Here is a 23,197-nt window from a genome sequence, read left to right on the forward strand (position 1 = left end):
CCCCCCCCCCCCCCCGACGTTCCCACCAACATTCCCCCACCCCCCCCAATACATCTTCCCACCCATTCCCTCTACACCATCTCCTCCTCCTCACGCTGTCTGTCCTACCCCGGCACTCACATAAATTTCAGCCTCGGATTCTCTGGGAAGAATATTACAGACAAAAAGAGTTTTATCATTTCGAGTCGGGATTTTAAAGTCTATAATTTCTGCCCGCGCCAGACTCCCGGTGACAGCAGCCATTATCCCCGCCTCGACCAAATAAGGTGGCCTGTCACTCAGGCCCGTCTCCATGGTGACCGCTGGCTCCTGATTGGTCTTTGGGATAAGCCACGCCCCCTCCCGTTTCTCCGCCCCCTGGTCAGCCTCGAGCTACTGGAGTGACATTTCTTTCATTCATTCATTCATTCATCTACAACCCGAAAGCAGGGTTGGTGCGACCATAAACTAGCTGAACGCTCAGCTCCAAAGCAATTAAATTACCAGCGCTTTCAACAACTTTACATCACAATTATATGACATTATCAGATTGTCCTTGAAACACATCTAGTTCTCAAACTGGAGGAAATCTGCCATCTATGTCCAGTTTGGACTTTATCTGAGTCCAGATTAAGGGCAATGTTAGAAACAAAACACTGAAATTACAGCAAAAACTCAGCAGGCCTGGCAGCATCTGAGGAGAGAAGCAGAATTAAGGTTTTGGGACCAGTGACCCTTTTTCAGAACAATGTTGTTGACCATAAACTGCCCTCTGAAATGGCCTAACAGGCCACTGAGCTGCATTAAAGAGGATAGCTCACTATGAACTTCTGGACAGCAAACAGGGTAAAACAGAACAATGAACATCCAAATCCCATGAATTAATAAGTTATTTGAACATGAAATGTGTGTGCTTCTTTTGGTTCATTACCCATTCTCCTTCATTAGTAGCTTGGTCAGTTTTATAAATATTTAGTGCTTTCAACATTGATTTTGATTTGCATGTTGTCTGCCTCTTCAAGTTTGGATTTATTGCTGCTTTATATTGTGCCCATTAACAAGCTGGGACACCAAAAGGGTGACATGATATTATAATGCTGCAATGTGAAATGACAGGAAAAAAAAACAAAAAGTACCATAAAATGTTCTGTGTCTGGAGTGAGGCCAAACGTAAATTATGGGAACAACACCCAATATTTCACCTTGGGAGCTTACAGCCCAATGGCCTCAATGTTGACTTCACCAGGTTCAACATTCCTCCAACCCCAGCCTTATCCCATGTCCAGTGCTCCCTTCATCCTTGCCTCCCTGACCTGGCCTAACCCATCTTCTTCCGAACCACCTATCCCAATGACTAATCCCACCTACCCATCCCCCAACCCACACCCTCCCACTGTTTACTTCTGGTCTCCCCTCCCCCTGTCCAGTCCTGACAAGGGTTTTGACCCGAAACTTTCCTGCTGTTCGGATGCTGTCTGACCTGCTGTGTTTTTCCAGCTTCACATCTACTGACCATAAAACGTTCACTGCGTTCAGAACACTGATCTGAGAATTTATATTGGATATGCAATGCACAACCAGAGCAATCAGTCCAACCAGTCTATGCTGGCACTAATGCTCCAATTCAGTTTCTCCTGTTAAAGCATTAGCTTTCAATGACTTGTTTTCCAGCTTTCAAGATGTTTCACAATGTCGCTTTGAAATTTCAGTCCTCATTAAGTTAGTTAGCAAATTGATAGAGTTAGAATTTGTTCAGAGAATTTAATTAATTAGATTTGAAAGAAACTATCTTGTCTTTGAAGACACAACAAGCGCAGGTTTTTAAAATGTGCTGCTACATAAGGAGTACAATTTCGAAAAGATTGCTAAAATTATTAATACAAAATGGTATTGTTTCTAGTGGTGAAAATAAGAACTTTTAAAAAGGCAAACTATATCTTGATGCTTTTCTAACATTAGGTGTTAATTGTTGTAGATGTCTTAGTTTGTATCTGCATTTGCTTTAACTGCCCTGCATGTGCTGGAAGGTGGTAAAAATGGAAAGTACTCCATTCATTAGAATGATCACATAGGTGATTGAAAATATCTCAAAAAGGTAGTTTAAAATAAAACTAAAGGCTTGTTGGCAATTCAATGCAGTAATTTATTGCAAAATGCAAGATTATAAATATTTGCTGAGATTTACCAATGAATTTTGGATATCAATTATAATTACAGAAACTATTTCTACAATTTCTACAACTACATATCAGAGATCCCCTATTAATGTAACATATATACTATATAGACATAACTTCTTTGAAAATAATCAACTTTAAGACAGATTCTGTGTAACATTTTGAGTGTCTTTATCGAGTTTTCCTCACTCATTTTGTCTATAACCTTACACTACACAGTACAGTTACTCTCTGCAAAACGTTTGCAATTCATAACTTTCAGGTAGGTTTCAACTTTGTGCATATCCTTCTTAAAACAAGCCAGGAGACCATAGTTTTTCATCAAAGCTTCCTCACTTAAGTTTCCATCGAACCTGTCATAGAAAAATGTCAGCCAGTCAAAACCTTGTGAAGAGCCTCCATCTTCTAGAATCTGGGAAATGATAGAAGAGTTTGGTGTTAAAGCAGTTTTACAAAAAGAGCATTTTTCAGAACAGATAAATAAGATTATGTGTGGGCCTGGCAATGTAACATAGTAAAACAAAATCTTACTGTTTTCATCATATTGGAACAATATTATTCCAGTACATCCTGTGCCATATTATTCAAGTAAAATCATTTGATTCATTGATGAAAATGTGCATTTTTTAGCCATGCTGTACACTTCTTGGAAACATCTTAAGTACGGACCAAAGAGATTACATGAATTCTTTTCATGTATTAGAGCAGCACATGGAAAGTTAGTAAAGAATATTATGAACCCTTGCGATTCAGATAAAAGCTTAAATTTTGTGATTATGGATTTATGAAGCTACCTGAACATGCAATATGCAGTATTACATGTAATATCTTCTAGTCTACCTTTATTGTTATACAAGTAAAGAGGTATCGCAATAATGAATGTGGCTTGCTAAAGCAAATAAATTCATGAGTAGCTTTGAAAACTAGCTCTAGAACTAGACCAGGTTTGTCTAAAAACATAAAATCGGAGGGGAAAAAGTAATTATTTTGTTAAGTTTATTCCTTGTATAGTTACACTGATGGATTCCGTCCAATTCATTTAATCTAGCATGTAAATATCCTAAACCTGTTTTTTTTCCTGCTTTTTTCTCTTCATTTTCTTTATTTCACCCTTAAATTACATGCTTTCTAATCAATTTTCTATAGCTTTTGTTATATTATTTGAAATATTTTATATTTGAATGCTGCACTTATCCTGTTTCATACCCTCGTAATCTATTTAGACAAATTTCAGTCTGTTTTGTAATCAGAATCTAAAAGCTGCTTTGCTTGTGAATGAAATTCATTGCATTGTGTTTGAACATCACATTTGTAAAGCAATCAATCATACATTAATTTTATTGTCACAATATTGAATGCACCAGTCACCTAGTCAGCCAACTTGGTGATGGCCCAAAGCAAGTAATTCTTACTGATAACTTCTGAAGCATTAAATTCCACTGGGAATTACTTATCCCATCCAGTAATTGAACCATAACGCTTTGGAATCCTATTAATTATTTTAATTAACTTTTCTGTTATTAGATCAGTTTTAGTCTAAGGAGTTATTATTGATTATTTCAAGAGCTTTAACATTTCTATATAAATCTTACATAGAGTCATACAGAATGGAAACAGACTCTTCGACCCAACTCATCCATGCCAACCAGGCTTCCTAAACTGAACCAGTCCTATTTGCCTGCATTTGGTCCATATCTTGGCAATCCTTCCCTGTCCATGTACCTGTATAAATGTCTTTTAAATGTTGTAATTGTACCCGCCTCTATCGCTTCCTCTGGCTGTTCAATCCATATATGCACTATCCTCTGCGTGAAAAAGTTGCCCCTCGGGTCTCTTTTAAATCTTTTCCCTCTCACCATTAACCTATGCTCTCTAGTTTTGGATCCCTACCCTGGGGAGAAGACCTTGGCTATGATTTTAGAAATCTCCATACGGTCTCAGCCTCCTAAGCTCCAGGGAAAAAAGTCCCAGACTATCCTAAAAACTCAAACCTTCCAGTTTTATAGAATCCCTACAGTGCAGAAAGAGACCATTTGGCCCATTGAATCTGCACTGACTCTCCAAAGAGCAGCCTACCCAATCTCTGAAACCCCACACACACCCCCACTTATCATGACCAATCCACCTAACCTGCACATCTTTGGACTGCAGGAGAAAACCAGAGCACCCAGAGGAAACCCACATAGACATGGGGTGAGCATGCAAACTCGACGCAGGCAGTTGCCCAAGGCTGGAAGCGAACTCAGATCCCTGGTGCTTTTGATGCAGCAATGCTAACCACTGAGCCACAGGTAAATCCTTTTAACACAATTTTCAGTTTAATAACATCCTTCATGTGGAGGTTTATCAGATATTTGCGTGAAGTATTCATATTTGACCAGCCTGGACAATTAATGTAGTTACATCCTGAATAAAAAGTACTTCAGTAGATTAGAGTGGTACATACTATCTAGTGCTTCTACAATTATATGGGCATCACTATTGGAGTAATTTAAATATCCTTTACCACACCCCTATTACTGGCGAGTTGTTATCTCTTTCACCCAATCAATCATATGCAAAAAAAATGGTGCTTTCTTGCAATTTAAAAACTGGTATTGTTAAACTTACAGTGAATGAGTGTAATAAAAATGAATGCATAAACAAGGTGTGAACTGAAAGCATCAACATTTCATTTTCTATGTTAACTTTTCCCTTGTTGGCAAACATCTTATATTTATTGTACAAATTATTACTGTAGGAGCGACAGTCGTATTGTATGCACCTACCTTCAACAGAGCATAGATACCTTCTTCCAGGTCCTGCAATTTGTCATAGACCCTGTCTGAGGTTCTGAAAGCCCTACTATTCTGAACGGAATCGAACCAGGACCGAATGAGAAGCAGCGAATACAGTAACAGCTCCTTATCCTGTGAGAGAATGGGAACAAGAGTTTTTGTTCCAATCACTTCGATACTGCTTTGTTTCTAACTTTGAAGTTTGGTAGAATATGAACATACAAGCTTTCAGTGGAAAATCTAAATAATCTTTGGTACCATTTGGTTTTGACTATGTGTGTGGGTCAGTTAAGTAGTGGCTTTAACTGTGCAGAGTCACCACTTTCTGTGGGATCATAAATATTATTGAAGTCAGGGTTGCAAACGTTTCTTTGTTCAGCAACCGGCTTGAGTTTATTGACGGAGAGTACTATCCCCAAAACAAGTCAATTTAACCAGAAAAGACAAACCTTTGATTAGGAATTAACAAAAAACAAAAGACTGCAGATATCTATCTGAAACAAAAACAGAAAATGAAATTTACGCCTCTTTGTGGGGCACATGGCATATTCCTTGATCCAATCCTATTTGAGTCCCTCCCAACAACTCTTCCTCTAGTATATTCATGACATCATCAGTGCTGCTTCCCTGTCTTGTCTGGAATTGGAAAAGTTTATCAATTTTGCTTCCAATTTCCACCCCACTCTCAACTTCACCGGGTCCATCTCTGACTCCTCCCTTCCCTTCTTCAATAACTCTATTTCCATTTCTGGGGATAGCCTAGCCACCAATATCAATTACAAATGCACCAACTCCCACAGTTACCTAAACTATGCATCCTCACACCCGTTCCCTATAAAGGCTCCATTCTGCTCTCCCAGTTTCTCTGAATCCATTGCATCTATTCTGATGATGCTGTCTTCCTGATAATGCTGGGCTTCAGAAAGGTTCATTTTTTTCCTCAAACAGGGATTCACCACAAGGTGGTTGACAAGGCCATCAGCTGTATCTGATCCATTTCCCACACATCTATTTTCACCCCTTCTCTTTGCTCCCATAATACTGATAGTGTCCTCTTGGTCCTCACTTTCTATCCCTCCAGCATCCACTTGCAAAGGATCATAAGCTGCCATTCTGCACCAGAAAGATATTCCCCTCCTCTCCCTTTTCAGCATTCCACAGGAACTTTACCCTCCAAGACACTCTGCTCCACTCCTCCTCCACGCTCAACATCACCCCATACCCCCATGGCACCTTCCCATGCAATCACAGAAGCTGTAACTGTTCACTTCCTCCCTCTTCACTATCCAAGGGCCCAAACATATCTTCCAGATGAAGCAGCGATTTACCTGCACTTCATTCAATCTAGTCTACTGTATTCTCTTCTCTTATGTGATCTCCTCTACATTGAGGGAATGAAACACAAACTAGGCAACCGCTTTGCAGAACTCTTGCATTCTGTCTACAAATATGACTCCAAATTGCCTGCCACTTTAATACACCACTATATTCCCTTGTCAACATCTGTGCCTTGGGCCTGCTGCATATTCCGGCAAGGCTTAGTGCAATCTAGAAAAACAGTACCTCATTTTCCACTCGGGAGACCTGCAGCTTTCAAGACTCAGTATCCAGTTCAATAATTTTAGGGCCTGAATACCTGTTTCCATATCTTTCCCCCATCCCACACACTTGGTCTTGTCATCACATGGGCTCCTTTCACTACAGCCAACCCGTTTTCACCCACTAATGGTCCCTATTAGCAGCTTCTCTTTCTCCCAGCTCACCATTATCCATCCCTTTGCCTGCCCAATTGCTGCTGTCTCTCTCTCTCTCTCTCATCTCAATCTCCGGATATTATTTACTCCTTCCACCTGCACCACCCCCCACCTCCATCTCCAACCACATCCTATTTTCAGCATATAGTGTAACCTTTTCCTAGCTACAATTAGAACCTGAGGAAGGGTCACTAGACTCAAAATGTTGATCCAGTTTTCTCTCTACAGATACCTCCAAACCTGCCAAGTTTCTGCAGCAATTTCTGTTTTTGCTTCGAATAGATATATTTAGTTAGGTGACATGTATTGTATTGGGAACAATTACTGTTTATTTTTGTTCTAGTGACAGAAGCTTTGAGCAAGGTGTAGTGTTTAAAGGGTTGGATGATGTGTGTATGTGTGTGTTTACATTACCGATCGTTGCTGGGCATCCTCCTTGCCGGTAGGTGCTGGGATGGTTTCAGACTGGCAGAAAGCAGAGGGTGAACTCTTGTGAGAATGGCGCTGCTCTTCCGGGATATATTTTCGTTCCTGTAGAAGAGGCAAATGAGATGCAAGTCAATGCTTGAGTTCTATAACAAGCTAATTGCTGTGGCTAATGATGCTTCAGAGTAACTATCATTTAGGGATCACTACGTACAAAATCCTTGCAGGTTTCTGCAGCGACGAGATGCAGGTGCTGTGCCCTGTGCACAGCCTTGGCGAAAAGTTCAGACAGAGGCAGCAAAGGGTATGCTTCCAGATCTCTGGGGTACAACATGGAAACCCACATCAGAGCCAAGGCAACGGAACACAGTGACAAACCTAGTGTGGAGGGGGAAGAAAAGAACAGTTCTAACTAAACTGAACATATCTTTTTGGGGGAAATAAAGTGGAGAAAGACAACAAAATAAACCGCGCAGAGTCAAAGAAACGTGAAGAGTTACAAGAGAAAGCATTAGGTTACCTCACTGATTGTACTTCTCATGTCTGAAATAGTTGGTTGTGGGTTCAAGTCCCCTGCCTTAGGGATCTTGTGGCACACTGGTAGTGCACCTAACCCTGGGCTGGAGGGCCTGGGTTGAAGTCCCACCTGCCTCAAAGGTGTGCCATAACATGTCTAAATAGGTTGATTAACAACAACTACCTTATTTTTTTAGGCTATTGTGTGGTAGCTGAAATTAAAAAGAGAAGGAGTTATGTACAACTCTGAGAAGAAAAGGACAAGGATTCCACTGCAAGCTTTAGATTGGGTTTAAAGTTGTTCACCAAGCAACTTTTTGAATAAAATAGGAGCCTATAAACACAACAATGGGCAGTTTAGGAATAATTTCTAGCAATGTTCAAGATTTTGATGGGTCCACACTTCTACATTGTCGAATGCTGTAATATCAACAAGTTGACCAGAAATCATTGAGGAAAAACAAATAGTCAAGCAATAGTTTGGTATGACTTGCATAGGAATAAAAATTGAAACGTAACAGATACAGTCAAAACTTGGCAAGATCAATTGAAGAGAAACTTGTGGAAGATTCTGTTAAAAAGATTTAAATCCCAAATCAAGAAGAAACCCCAACAAGATAAACCAGGAGATATTACCTGAAGCCATCCTATCAATTTCCTGTAAATAACGAAAAAGATGCAAGAAACTATAGGCAAGCTTGGTTTAGACAATTCTAACATTGCCTTCAACCGTCAACATATATATCATTTGAAATCCATGCATAAATTGAAATTTAGGCAAAAAAACAAAATGTTTTGAATGTAATGCATTTTGTATTATTATACAACATTGGACTATGCACTTCCTAAACATGTTATTAGTAACACGACCTCCTAATTTGTTTGTGTGTTCACGTCAGTGTCATCTACAATCCACTAAATATGCAATAACATTGCACTTTAGTTCTGGTAACCTGAACTGATGACAGTAAAAAAAACACAAAGCATCATGTTTTTATTAAGTGATGTGACATGACCAGTGTTTCAACTCTGTTTCATACAGAACTGTGGAACAAAACCCCTCACATACTGGTCAGTAAATATGTCATTGGTATACATTTCACAGGGTGAGGAATGAATAAGGCATCAATACTGAGCTGAGCTGGGTTGTGCATATGAAGTTTCAACAGCATCTTGCTGCTTTGATATTTCCAATCACCTACACAAAGAACATAACAGTCAGAAATGGACGTACAGCATGTACTCTTATCACTTCTCAGTAGCCCCTTGCATAAAGATTTTTATAAAGCAAACATTCACTGGAAGTTTGACTAAGTAGTATTGCTGTATCTCTCACAGCCATTTTGTATCGAATTCATTACTCCATCTTTTTTTGTAACCACTATCTGCACCAATTCCTTTAAGAGAAAATCAACTTAATGGTACATTTTTAAGACAGTACCACACTAGGCATCCACTAAAACTGTGCTATCATGGACATCTTCAATGCACGACATGCTTTAGACATTTGAAAAATTATATTTTTTAATGAAAGTTGCTTTGAAATTCACCATGTATTTTCTGAATCATGATGGATGGAATTATTCTCAATGTGTTTTTGTAGTGTTACTTATGCCTACACCAGAAATTATAATACAACTGAGTGTTAGATCACAATATGATCTTTGACGGCATTACAGACAAAGTCGCTGCCTCATTCTCAAAAAGAGAAATTGCTGGAAAAGCTCAGCAGATCTGGCAGCATCTGTGGACAGAAATCAGAATTAAAGTTTCGGGTCGAATGACCCTTCCACAGGTGCTGCCACCCCTGCTGAGATTTTCTAGCAATTTGTGTTTTTGTTTCTGATTTACAGCTCTTTCGGTTTTTATCTCATTCTCATCTGAGTTGCTGGGGTCTGAGCATTTTAAATGTGCCTATTTTATAACAACTCTCTGGGTCCACCCCAAGTATTTTAAAATTATACGATCATGTAACATTTCTACGTTAAGGAAAAGGAAAGGTGTTCCCATTGTTCACCTAAAAAATGCAGTGGAGACAATTTAACCTGTGCATGTAGTGAAGTCAATAAAAAGAGAACTGTTACTACATCTCTATGCAGATCAGACTCAGCTCAAATGTGTTATATAGCAAGGCTCTTTTAACTGCAAACTACACTCAGCGGACCATGGTCTTATTTTTGCATTAATTTTAGCAATTGAGCTTGGGTGAGCAAGTCCACTTTCAACTGATGTTTAGTGTCTGTTTACACAACATTATAGTGCATGGGAAATGGTCTCCGCTTAGAACCAAGTCAGAAACTGGATACGTTTGGAGTCAGTTATCAAATGGAGTGTAGAAACACCAAAGTTACCATGTAAGTTTGTCTTTAATCTACAAGAAAATAACTCTTCAGAAGGTTCACATTTGCATAAGCTTTTCTCAGTACTTTATTTTTAGTTATGTAGCTCTTCAGTGAAATCTTTCATTACTATCTTATCAACATAAATCACCATTCATGTTTTGTAGCTCCAATTGAAAACTGCAGTTACTAGTGAGTAGAAAATTAATTACAAACTTTTAATACTGTAAAATGTACACAAAATCAATGAAGTGATCGTTATTAACACATAATTTAAGAAGTATAATGCAGAGGGAAACTAAAATCAATCCTTTCCTAACAATGTCATGATTCTGGCTGCTTTAGCATCAGTAGTTTACCATGATTAACATGATGTGGAGGTGCTGGTGTTAGAGTGGGGTGGACAAGGTCAGATATCACACGACACTAGGTTATAGTCCAACAGGTTTATTTGAAATCATAAATGTTTGGAGCGCTGCCCCTTCGTCAGGAGCTGACAAAGGGGCAGCATTCTGAAAGTTTGTGATTTCAACTAAACCTATTGGATTATAACCTGGTGTCATGTGACTTTTGACCCTGATTAACATGGGTGTTAAATGATGCAAATTTAATGCATGGATGAGCAGTGAGTATTTTTACACTGATCAATTCATTAGTTAGGAAGGAAAATGTGGTGAGCATCAGAGTTGACCACCAGAATTGAAGCAGGAATGAACACATGGTCTGTCCAGCTTGCCATTAAATATGATTGTGGCTTATCTTCTGACTTAACTCCACGCTTAGAAAATAAATTTCCCTTAGAAAAGATATCTGTGTGGTTTAGCCCTTAAAGTATTCAATAATAAAACATTCACAACTTTCTGGGTAGAGAATTCCAAAGATTCACAGCTCTCTGAGTGAATAATTTTCTCTTTAGCTTAGTCTGAGACTGTATCCTCATGTTCCAGATTCTCAGGCAAGGGAAATATTCCTTTCATTGTGTATCCTGCTAAAAATCTTGCATTTTTCTATGAGATTACCTTTCATTCTTTTGAATTCCAATGACCATAAGATATAGGAGCAGAATTAGGCCATTCAGCCCATCAAATCATCTCTGTCATTTGATCATGACTGATATATTTCTCAACTCCATTCTCCTGCCTTCTCCCAATAACCCTTGATCCCCTTACTAATCAAGAATCTATCTATTTCTGTCTTAGATACACCAAATGACTTGGTCTCCACAGGCCTCTGTGGTAATAAGCTCCACAGAGTCACCATCCTCTGTCTGAAGAAATCCCTCCTCATCCCAGTTCTAAAGAATCGTCCCTTCATGCTGAAGCTGTGATCTTGGGTCCTAATCTCTCCCATTAGCGGAAAGATATTCTCAGCATCCAGTCCATCCAGACTTCTCAGTATCCTATGTGTTTCAATCAAATCCCCCCATCCTTCTGAACTCCATTGAGTACAGACCAGAGTCCTCAACCACTCATCATATGACAAACCCTCATCCCTGGGATCATTCTTGTAAACTTCCTCTGAACACTATCCAAAACCAGCTCATCTTTCCTTAGATACAAGGCCCAAAACTGCTCACAATATTCCAAATGCTATCTGACCAGAGCCTTATATAGTCTCAGCAGTACATTTCTGCTTTTGTTTTCTAGCCCTCTTGAAATTAATTCCAACATTGCATTTGCCTTCCTAACTGCCAATTGAACCTGCATGTTAACCTTAAGGGAATCCTGAACTAGAACTCCCAAGTCCCTTTGTGCTTCAGATTTCCAAAGACTTTCCCCACTTAGTAAATGGTCTATGCCTCTATTCTTCCTTACAAAATGTATAACCTCACACTTTCCCACATTGTATTCTATCTGCCACTTCTTTGCCCACTCACCTGGCATGTCAAAGTCCTTCCACAGCCTCCCCGCCTCCTCAACATGATCTGTCCCTCCATGTATCTTTCTATAATCTGCAACAATGCCCTCAGTTCCTTTGTCCAGATGGTTAATGTATAACGTGAGTAGCTGTGGTCCCAACACTGACCCCTGCACAACTCCACTAGTCACCATCTGCTATCCTGATAAAAGACCTCTTACTCTCTGCCTCTGCCAGTCAGCCAATCCTCTATCCATGCTAGTACCTTGTCCCTAACACAATGGGCTCTTATCCTATTCAGGAACTTTCTGTGGAGCACCTTATCAAAGGCTTTATAAAATTCAAATAGGTCACGTTCATTGGCTGTCCTTTGTCTAACTTGCTTGGTACTTTCTCAAAGAATTCTAACAGATTTGTCAGGCTCGATCTCGCCTTGATGAAGCCATGCTGACTCCACTGTATTTTGCCGCGCACTTCCAACTACTCCACAATCTCGTCCTTAATTATGGACCCTAAAATCTTACTAATGAATGAGGTCAGCCTAATTGGCGTATAGTTTCTTGTTTTCTGCCTCTCTTCCTTCTAAAACAGGGATGTTACATTAGCCATTTTCCAGTCCTCCGTGAATCTGCCTGACTCCAGTGATTTCTAAAAAGATCACCACCAATGCCTGTACAATCTTCGCAGCTATGTCCTTCAGAACTCTGGGGTGATGTCCATCCTGTACAGGTGATTTATCTAACTTCAGACTTTGCAGCTTCCTAAGCACCTTCTTTTTAGTGAGGGCCACCACACTCACCTCCGCTCTCACCCGACTCTCTTGAAGTTCTGGTTTGCTGCTGGCATCTTCAACTGTGAAAACTGATGCAAAATACTTACTGAGTTCCTCCGCCCTTTCTCTGTTCTGTCTTATTACTTCTCCAACCTCATTTTTCAGTGATTCAATGTCCATTCTTGCTCTCTCTTACCTTTTAGATATCTAAAAGTTTTATTTGATTAATCTTCTCCTACATTACTAGCTAGCTTACTCTCATATTTCATCTTCTCACCTTTTATTGCTTTTTTAGTTATCCTCTGCTGGTTTTTAAAGGCTTCCCAATCCTCTAGCTTCCCGGTAATGCTCACCGTATTGTATCCTTTTTCTTTGCTAATATGTTGTCCCTGACTTCCATTGTCAGCCATTGTTGCTTCCCCTTAGAGTGTTTCTTCTTCCTCAGGGAAATTTGTGCTGTGCCTCCCAAATTACCCCCAGAATATCTGCCATTGCTGAATCCACCATCTTCCCTGCTAGCCTTTCCTTCCAATTACCTCTGGCCAGCTCCTCCCTCATGTCTTTGTAGTTATCTTTACTCAATTGTAATACCATTACATTTAATTCCAGCTTCTCGTCTCAAACTGCAAGGTTAATTCTTTCCTATTATGGTCACTGCCACCTAGGGGTTCCTTTACCTTCAGTTCCCTAATCAAGTATGCCTCATTACATATCACCAAACCCAGAATTGTCTGTCGCCTAGTGGGTTCTACCACAAGCTGCTCCAAAAAAACCCATCTTGTAGACATTCCATGAATTTGTTTTCTTGACATCTGCTACCAACTTTTCCTGTCTACTTGCATAATTGAAGACATCCATGATACTATAATAGTGCCTTTCTTAGATGCCCAATGGGTATAGGGCCAATTTACTCAACCTCTAATTCTAGTGCATGCTCTCATCTTATCAGCTGAATTAATGAACATTCACTATTCCACCTCCACGTTAAATATATTCTTGCCAAAATATGGAAACTAAAATTTCATTCAGTAAATCAGGTGTGGTATCGACAAAGCCTGTAAGAATTATATCAAGACTTCCTCATTCCTGTACTCCTGTCTGCAGTAATGGCCAACAGGACATTTATGATGGCCATTTTGCGTATATTGTATGAGCGCACACACGTCTCTGAGTATCAACGTTACAAATCATATGCCTTTTACAAATATTATGTTTTTCTATTCTTTCTTTTTCTTCTCGAGTTCTTTAAGGCAAATCTAATGCACATGTTATGATCTCGACCTGAATTTATCTCAACTGGAGTGAGTAGTAGTAGGTCCAATTTCTTTCCAGCATATGCCACTTGCTATTGGCATAATTTGGAAGAATTTGCAGAATGACACTAAACCCATTTGACCAAATTTGAACATATCTTCCTTGTCAAAAATGTCCTGGAATGGGATTTAAAACTGGGGCTTCAGGCTCAGAAATAGGGATGCTACTCACTGCATGTTAAGACCTCTCCACTGTTGTTACTACCAAAGTGAATAACCTCAAACTTCCCCCAGTATATGCCACCTTCCACCATGGTGCTTAGTCACTTGATCTGTCTTTGTGTTTTGAAATAGTATGTAGAGCAGTTGCCCAGAAGTAGTTCCTTTTGCAGGAATCAGCCACATCTTACTTAATAGCTGAATGACTAACTGCACCTGACCCTTGACACGTCCCCAACTCTTACCTGTGGCTCCACTTGCTTGGGCGTGGCAGCATCCAAACTCTGGGAACCAAATTGGTTCACAAGCCAAACCAGTTGAGGATAGCATTCAAGGCTGATGTCCACATATGAGGGAGAATATTTATTTGTAACCTTTTTGCAAGTGGAGAACAAGAAGCTGCCTTGACAGATGTAGCAGAGGAAATGGTATTCCTCATTGGAGCAGGTGGGCCTTGAACCCAGGCCCCCTCAGCCCAGAGGTAGGAAGATTACCACTATGTGACAAGAGCCCACCTCATCTCCAGTTGACTAGACTTGTCAAACTATTGGGAACAGATGTTCAACACTGAGAGAGTGGGGCTGGTCAAATGGGGCCCATATCCATTGTAATCAACATATGTTGTTATCTTATATGGCCTGAAGGAATGCCTAAGACTAAATGTAATGAGGAACAGGTAATGGATATATTAATAAAAGATTAATTGCGTATGCATTGGTGGCATAAATATTGGAGCTAGAAATCAAGGGGGTGTAAGTTTTATGGAATGTGGCTAACAGAAATAAAGCTTTCATTAAAAGTGTGGACTCTAATTGTGTTTATATATAATTAAATTTTAAAGTACAACATCACATGCAGGTGCTTCTTGTGTGTATACCGACTCTTTCACATGCATTGCATTTCATCTCAAAGTGCATTCCTTTATTATTATGCACACGCTACAATGGATTATAGGCATGATTTAAGAAGAAGAAATAGGGACTCAACTGTTGGAATGTATGAACGCTATTATTTGTGCAATAAAGAGTTACCCAGGGAGCAACCTCAACATCTGGCATTGTTTTCTTGGGAAAATATATTTTATCTTTTCCTTTCTTAATCAACTATTTCATGACCTTTGTTGGTTTGAAAACACACCAGTCCCTGAAGCTTCTTTGCAATATGGTATAACATTTTAAAAAAAAGCTAACATTATTCTTAATTTCCTTTGTTAGACTGCAGAGTTTTTGTTGTTAGATGAAATGCCATTTCAGTGAAAAGTGCATTGTTTCTTTAACTGTATTATGCTGGACTGAATTTTTCAAAAAAAGAATGGCTGTGTTAATTTCAGGGACTTTAATGGAGGATTTCTATTTTGTTTCCCTAGAAATTACCTCACGTAATTATCCATTTCACCACACCTCTATGGCACTACTTTTGCACTGTCTTGCTCTTGGACATACCAGTGCCAGGACCTACTAGGATTTCCACCACCAATGCCATATTTAAAGCTCTGATTGTCCACTAGGTTAATCATTTCCAGCTATGCAGAACAACTCACAGTGCACGTACTGGAAGGAAAATGGCAAAGAAAATGTTTCTGAGGGCCGGTAGGTGGCACAGGTGACATTTCATGCTGAATACAAGCTCACATTCATAAATGCATTATCACTTTACATTATCACCTGTCTGATGAAATTTCACAGTAACTGCAGCTACAAGAATCAAGCTGCACAGTCTACCTGTGCTTAGCACCAGACCATGTTGGAACACTGTCTAGGTGAGTGCTACACTTTCCCTAACACCCAGCATAGCATAACATCTTGTCATCATTCAGGACTGACAGTGGCTCACTCCCCTGATTAATTTGGAAGGACAACCCTGACTGATGAATGACCAGAACCTTGACTGATTTCTGTGCAGCTTTAGAATGGCTTACAACTAATCCCCTGTCCAGATGCACTGGATCTGCAGGACTGACTGTGGTCTATTACTGGTTATCACTGTAACAATTCAGAACCCTAACTCTGAGTGCACCAAACACCTGACTGATTGTGCCCAAGCACTTTCCTAACATTACACAATGTCCTTAATTTACTGTGCCAGTATGTGCCAACTTTACTTGGCTGAGGACTACTCCCTTTAGACTTTCATATATGGCCATTTGGTTGAAGCTGCTGGCACATACTGTAGGTCTGGCATTGATTTAGCAGAGTGCCTTACAGCAAAATGTCCACCCCCTTGACTGATCACTGCTGGCAAACATGACAAGGGAAGACAGAAATAGTGTTTGTTTCTGAATGGTGTGGCATGTGCCAAATGTCAAGACAAGGCAAGTCAAGCTGATGATGTCTAACCAAACTAGGTCTGTGGCATGTGGTAAAGGAACCAACATGAGAAAAAACATACTTGACTTCATTCTGATTAATATACCTGTATCTGATGCATCTATCCACATGTTCCTATGGAGACAAAAATCCCATCTTCTTACTAAGGATACCCTCAATTTTGTTGTGCGGGACTACCATCATGCTGAATGGGATAGATATCAAACAGATCCAGTAACTCATGGCTGAGCATCCATGAGGCATAGTGGGCCATCAGCAGCAACAGAATTGTTTTCAGCCACAATCTGTAATCTCAGGTCTGACATATCCCTCAGGTCTGGCATATAACAGTTATCACCAAGCCAGGAGATCAATGCTGTTTCAAAGGAGCGTGCAGGATGGTATGCCAGATAATATATATATATAAAAAACTGAGGTAGCAACCTGGAGAAGCTGTGCAGGAATACTTGCATGCTAACCAGTATAAGCAGTGGGTGATTCTCAGAGCTAAGTGATTCCAGTAACAATACATCAGATCTAAACCCCAGGGCAGCTAGGTGACCAGCCAAGAAATCATTAAAATAGAAATGAGAAAAAATGTTTTTAAAGGGTAGCTGATTCCTAATGAGTCTGCCCCAGTCAAAAACAACGACCCAACTATTCTAATCCCAATTTTCAGTGCTTGACCCAGATCCTTGTATGCCTTGGCACCACAAGAGCACATTAAATACTATTATATGTTATTAGGATCTCTGCCTCTACCATCCTTATAGGCTGTGAGTTCCAGATTCCCACTGCCATCTGAGTGGAAAAAAAATATTTCTCACATCTTCTCTAAACTGCCTGCCTCTTACCTCAAATATATGCCCTCAAGTCACCAATCCTTGTACTAAGGTGAAATGTTCCTTCCTGTGTACCCTGTCTATGTCCCTCATAAATTTTATATATCACAATCATGTCCCCACCTCAGTCTCCTCTGCTCCAAGGAAAAGAACCCAGTCTAGGCAATCTCCCTTCATAAATAAAACTCTTCAGCCCAAGCAACATCTTGGTACATCTTATCTGCACCATCTCCAAAAATGTAATCACATCCCTCCTATAATATGGATTCCAGGCCTGCACACAATACTTTAGCTGGGGCCAACCAACTTTTTATACAGTTACAGTCCAGTGTAACTTTATGCAGCTTTTGCGTACAGAGTTTCTGCCTGGGACTGAAGGTGATGCCAGAATATAACAGCAGGTAATTTCAGCTTATCCAAGGCTGCTCAACTGACAACATTGCGATGTTCAGCTCCAGTGAACAAGTTAAGAGAAAGGGTGGAGGCCTAAGTTATCCATTTGTGTTGCAGCTGGCTCATGCCACTACAAAGAGACAGTATATAGATATAGATAAGGAAGAGGGAGAGGCTAAGAGCACATTCCTTTGGGACTCTGGGAGTAACAGTGTGTGGTAAGAAGAAAAGCCATTGCTGGAGTTGCCTTGTCTATAATTGGATGGGTCAATGTGGAACCAAGTAAGAGAGGAAATATAACGAAGGATGGTATTGTGATTCCAAAAGTCAAAACCTGCAGAGCAGTTGAGGGAATGAGAAAAGATAATGTGTCATGATCAGTCACAAGCATTATTTTTTATGACATCATCTGTTGCAGGTCAAAATCTAATTGCATACCAAGACTGCGGGATAGATAGGTGTTGAGTATTATATCATATCATGCACTCATTACTTTAAGAGAATGAATATAACATTTATTTTTCACTTGTCTTGGTAATACCCAGGTTTCCATAAACAGTACTGTACATTAGTTCCCTAAAATATTAACAAGATGTATTTTGGCTCCAGTGTTTGAGAAAAATTCAAAATATATGAAGTATTCAGACTGCATCTCTTAAAAATTATTCAAAATATTTTCTACACAATGAATTATGCTGATATCGCAATTATCATTATGTATCATAATACCATTTTACACTAGTTTTACAAATTAAGATCAGAAAATCAAATTAATTTTCTATTTTTTACTTGTAATTTCTCATATTTAATCAAAAATATTTGACTTCACAATTCTAACCATTGCATACCATTTTCTAAAGAAACATGCCAAAACACAGCAAGATTTACAAATATCATGAGACCAAACAGAACAATTCAAATCAAGGTGCATATTAACAGCAAACAACTGTGAAGCTTTAAACATAAAAGTTATTTAAAGGAAACTGTAAGTATAAAATGATTGACTTGTATTATTTCTTGATGTTAAATTACAATATTCAACATTGCAAAATACCGATCAATTCTGCTTGTGGAAACTTTAGTGATGAGAACTACCTGATTTAAAGGGCTTCATCAGATGGTCCTGAACGACTTCCTACACAAGGCAATAGACATCAAATCATGTTAACTCAATGAAACATTTAACTTGGAGAATGGACTTGTGACTTTTTACATACCATAACTTTTTACATGAACTCTACCCTTTTTTGTATGTTTCCTTCCATACAATGCCGAGATTGCATTTTATTATCAGATGGAGTGTTTTGGAGTGAGGGTGGGGGTATAAGATAATTACAAGGCTACTGGCAAGTTGGATTATCTTCTGTTTGTCCTAATGCTCTTTTATGCATCAATAGGAAGAAATAACTTGCATTTATGTAGTACTTTTCATGTCTGCAAGCCATTCCAAAGCACTTTACGAGGACTGAATTACTTTTCTAGTGAAGTCACTGTGATTCCAATTATACATAGAAAGGTTATGCAAACAGGAATGAGATTATTAAATTCTCTTGAAAAAAAGCAAAATAATGTAGATGCTGGGAATCTGAAACAAACACAGAGGATGCTGGAGAAACACAGAAGGTCTCTCAGCATCTGTGGGAAGAGATACAGAATTAATGTATCAAGTCTGGTATGAATTTCTCCAGCATTCTCTGAGGTGGTTAATCAATCTTCGGCTCTTTCAACACTTATGTGGAATCTCCATAGTATATAAAACAAAAGCAGGAAATGCTGGAGAAACTCATTGAGTCTGGCAGCACCTTTGGAGAGAGAACCAGATTTCAGTCCAGTATATTTCTTCTTCTTATGTTTACCTGAGTAGGCAAACAGGACCTCGTATATTATGAAAAAGACAAGGGCAGCAGATACATGAACACCCTCCACCTGGAAGTCCCCTCCAAGCCATACACCATCTTGATTTGGAACTTTAGCATTGTTCCTTTAATGTTGCTGTTTCAAAAAATTGAAAACTCTCTTCCTTAAAGCAGCATGGGTGCACCTACAACACTCAGATTGCAGTGGTTCAAAAAGGCAACTCATCTTTGCCTTTTCAAAGGTAAATTGGCATGGGACAACAATCGTTAGCCTTGTCAGCGACACCTGTAGACCATAAAAAAATCTTTTTAAAGGACAGTAGTCCTCTTGTGGTGCAGTGGTTGTGTCCCTACCTCTAGAACAGGAGGTCTGGGTTCATATCCCACTTGTTCCAGAGGTGTGTAATAACATCTCTGAACAGATTGATTAGGAAAATAGGTTAGTAAAATAAAGGACAACAGCTCCTTCAGTTTTGCATTGAACTGGCTGCTTTAGTTTGCATGGTCAACATTGTGAATGGGCTGTGCCCACAACTAGTCTATATCAGAGACTATTAAGCCAGTCTGACAGGTACTGATTTGCCTATGTCATTTCTTTGCCATCACTTACTTCTTTAGTTGCCAGCTTCCAATTAATCAATTAAGGCCAACAACAAATAATGGATATGGATATAGTTCTAAAAGGAAGGGTCACCGGACTCGAAACGTTAATGTTTTTTTCCGTCACAGATGGTGCCAGACCTGCTGAGCTTTTCCAGCAACTTTGTTTTTGTTCCTGATTTACAGCATCTGCACTTCTTTCGGTTTTTATGATTATAGTTCGGTCAGAAGGTGGAAATTATATCAAAGGCTTTTGTTATTCATGAATATTTATAGTCATAGAATAAACAAAGCAGCAACTTGCAAACCAAAAATTCTTTCGTGGACTTTTGTCCTTAGCCTTCAAGACTTGAGCGCAGCACATCAAGTATAGAAATGACAACTGAGAAAATCTTTGAAAAGCATTGTTTAGGAGAAACTCCTAGAAGCTGCAGTCGCATGGGAAAGAAGTTCAGTGTTAAAACAGGTGGAAGGAAAGAACTGCTGCTGTTCTATGCCCCTTTAATATCATAGGAGACATTGATAAGAGCCTGCAGAAGATCATTTGATTTCTGCTTCTTGATATTTGTGAGCAGTTGTCACAGGCAAGTGAGATATCAAATTCCACTCTACTGACGAGGCGATAGTTTAACATTTAAATTGCCCGTTTGACCTGCCCAACGTTTCCAGCATTTCTGTTTTTGTTTCAGATTTTAGTATTTTGGCCACTGTTTTATTGGCAAATAAATAAATGAAAACACTTTAAAACATGTTTGCAAACAAAAAGGAACTTGAAAAAGGCATTGCATCTGGGCCTTCAAACATGTCAGTAATTGTTTTAGCAATTAGCTTTGCCTCAAAATCAGTAGATTGGAAATGATTATAAAATCACATGATTGTTTGCCATACCTAATTATGTTTGGAAAAATATATACTCCTATAAAGATCCAATCAGCCATTTGTACTGATTTCAAGAATTGTTAGTGTACATTCAGTCAGTCTAGATATTAAGTATGCATTTGGAATGGACTTGAATTCCCACCAACAAAGTCCATCTGCTTACTGAATCTATGCAATTATTATACAAAGTAACTATCAGATCTGTAACTTTAGAAACACAATTTAAAATACCTACTGTCTTTTATAGAATATTTTTAAGACTCCCTGTTTTGTAGACTAAGATATATCACTTAAAATGATCTTAGCTTGTGATACACCAGAGAATGTAGACTATCAAGCCGAGATGACTTCTTGCAAACAAATTACCTATCAATGGGAGGAGGGTCACTTGTCAATCAGCAGCTTATTTAAATTTTTATAGAAGCTGTATGTATGACCAGATTGGCACTATAACCCATGTTTGTGTCAAATAAAATGTGCATAATAAGGAAAGGAAATATTAAATAAGTTTACACACTGGGTTCAGATGAAAAATGTAACAGAAAATGGAGCAGAGTTTGCCAATTTAGGAGTAAAACTGTGCTGATTCAGTGATTGCTGCTTTTCCTACTATCTTACTGTAATGTTTAGGCAGCCTAGGACTGGATGTTTGCCCTTAATAACCCAAGATGTGGCCATGTTGAGACTAAATGGCTCTGCAGTCTGTACCAAGGTAGCACATTTGTGTAACACATGAAAAATGAGTTAAAACCGTTCTAAGCCGCAATGCTTAAATCGAATCCTTTGAATTTCTTTAGAACTGTATATTTTAAACAGAAGTTTTATTCTGGACACTGAAATAGACATCCTGTTTATAAGCATAGCATATGGCACTGATATCTACAATTGGATTCAATGATTGCTGGATGAAGGTGAACACTGGAGTGAGATTTTGTATTTTAAACCAATTTCTTCTCAATTGGCTTTTGAGAAACTCACCTCCCCCAGCAGATTCCAGTTGATAATCCATGATAGAATAAATTGATACAAGATGGTGACATCAATACCTCTGAAATTGCATTGTGCCGAAATGTTGGAATTTAGTTCATCACAGCATAGTTTATGCAGAGTGGGGCAAATCAACTGCTATTGTTGCATTTAGTCTTTCTCAGCAGCACTGCTTGATGCATGGTAATAACTAACAATGAGTTTGTATCAAGAAAATGCTTGAGTCAAGGTGTCAACTTGTCTATTTGCAATACAGATACTGACCAGCCTGTTGTGTCTTATTAGCACTTTCTGATTTTGTTGTTGGTTTTATATTAGTTGCTCATTAAGTGTAGGTTGGTCCTCAGAAGCCATGAGTGATTGTGTTAATTTTTTGCAAAGTGCACATCAACCAATAAAACTAATTACAAAGAGTAGAAACATTGGAGAAATATTTCATCTTTTATAATTTATTATTTTTATGATTAAACAATTTAAACATAAACATCAAAGCAGTCTACAGCACTGGGATTCTGTATGTTTTATCAAGCTAAAAATTGCTTAATTAATACATTTTTTTTTACCTTTGAATAGCTTGACTGAATGCTTGGTCTGCTTGTTGCTTTCTTTTGCTTCTCAGTGATTAATTTTTTTCTTCATCTGTAAATTGAAAATTTTTTCTGCTGGCTTCTTCCTCCATGTTTGATGCTGTAATGAGTGTGGTCATTGTAAAGTTACCCGATCAGAATGCACTGTTATTGGAGCACAGTTTCCTGATTAGTACAAATGGGCATTAAATACTAAGCTGGTGTTGCAAGTTGTGGGCTATGAATGGGAGTTGGTTAAAGTCACTTTCTTATAGAATGAATTCTAAGCATTGATTAAGTTAAATTCCATGATCCATGTTGTACCATCTTTCTTGATTTGGTAAATTCATGAAGTTTCATTGATTTTCTTTAGGAACTTCAAAGGAATTTTCTTTTTAAAATTAATAGTGCGTTTTGGGGGTATGTCACTGCTACCTGGAGTGTTGTAATCTGTGCGTAGCAATGCAAATAACATACAGCTCTTGTTGTGAGGAATAAGTGCAAAATGATCGCTAGCAAATTTAAAAACAAAATATTTTCATCTTCAACTTTTGCTGGAAACATGTGAGTGTTAAAATTCAGTAACGTTAGGAATATTGTAGATCACTATGGAGAATGAAGAACATGAATCAGGAGAATTATCATATTTCTTCAACAGCTGTCAATTGATTGCAATTGCATATGCCCACAATGTCACAA

General features: G+C 38.8%; 2 protein-coding genes across 3 annotated transcripts in view; both read right to left on the minus strand.

Moving 5' to 3' along the window:
* rdm1 (RAD52 motif containing 1) overlaps positions 1–261 on the minus strand; it is a 23,055-nt gene extending 22,794 nt beyond the window's left edge. For both annotated transcript variants that reach the window (XM_020509697.2, XM_048614783.1), the window contains exon 1: positions 121–261. In XM_020509697.2, coding sequence (XP_020365286.1) covers positions 121–243 — 123 coding nt within the window. In that variant the 5' untranslated portion in view covers positions 244–261. The remainder of the gene's footprint in view (positions 1–120) is intronic.
* A 1,840-nt stretch (positions 262–2,101) lies between these two features.
* Positions 2,102–8,397, minus strand: gh1 (growth hormone 1). The gene is made up of 5 exons (XM_020509694.2): positions 8,266–8,397; positions 7,328–7,491; positions 7,102–7,218; positions 4,925–5,065; positions 2,102–2,568 (listed from the first exon to the last, which is right to left on the minus strand). Exons 1-5 carry the CDS (start codon positions 8,273–8,275, stop codon positions 2,368–2,370), a joined length of 633 nt encoding a protein of 210 aa, XP_020365283.1. The 5' UTR covers positions 8,276–8,397; the 3' UTR covers positions 2,102–2,367.
* Positions 8,398–23,197: the final 14,800 nt, after the last annotated feature.

This window comes from Rhincodon typus, chromosome 30, assembly GCF_021869965.1.
Source record: "Rhincodon typus isolate 14 chromosome 30, sRhiTyp1.1, whole genome shotgun sequence".
NCBI lineage: Eukaryota > Metazoa > Chordata > Chondrichthyes > Orectolobiformes > Rhincodontidae > Rhincodon > Rhincodon typus.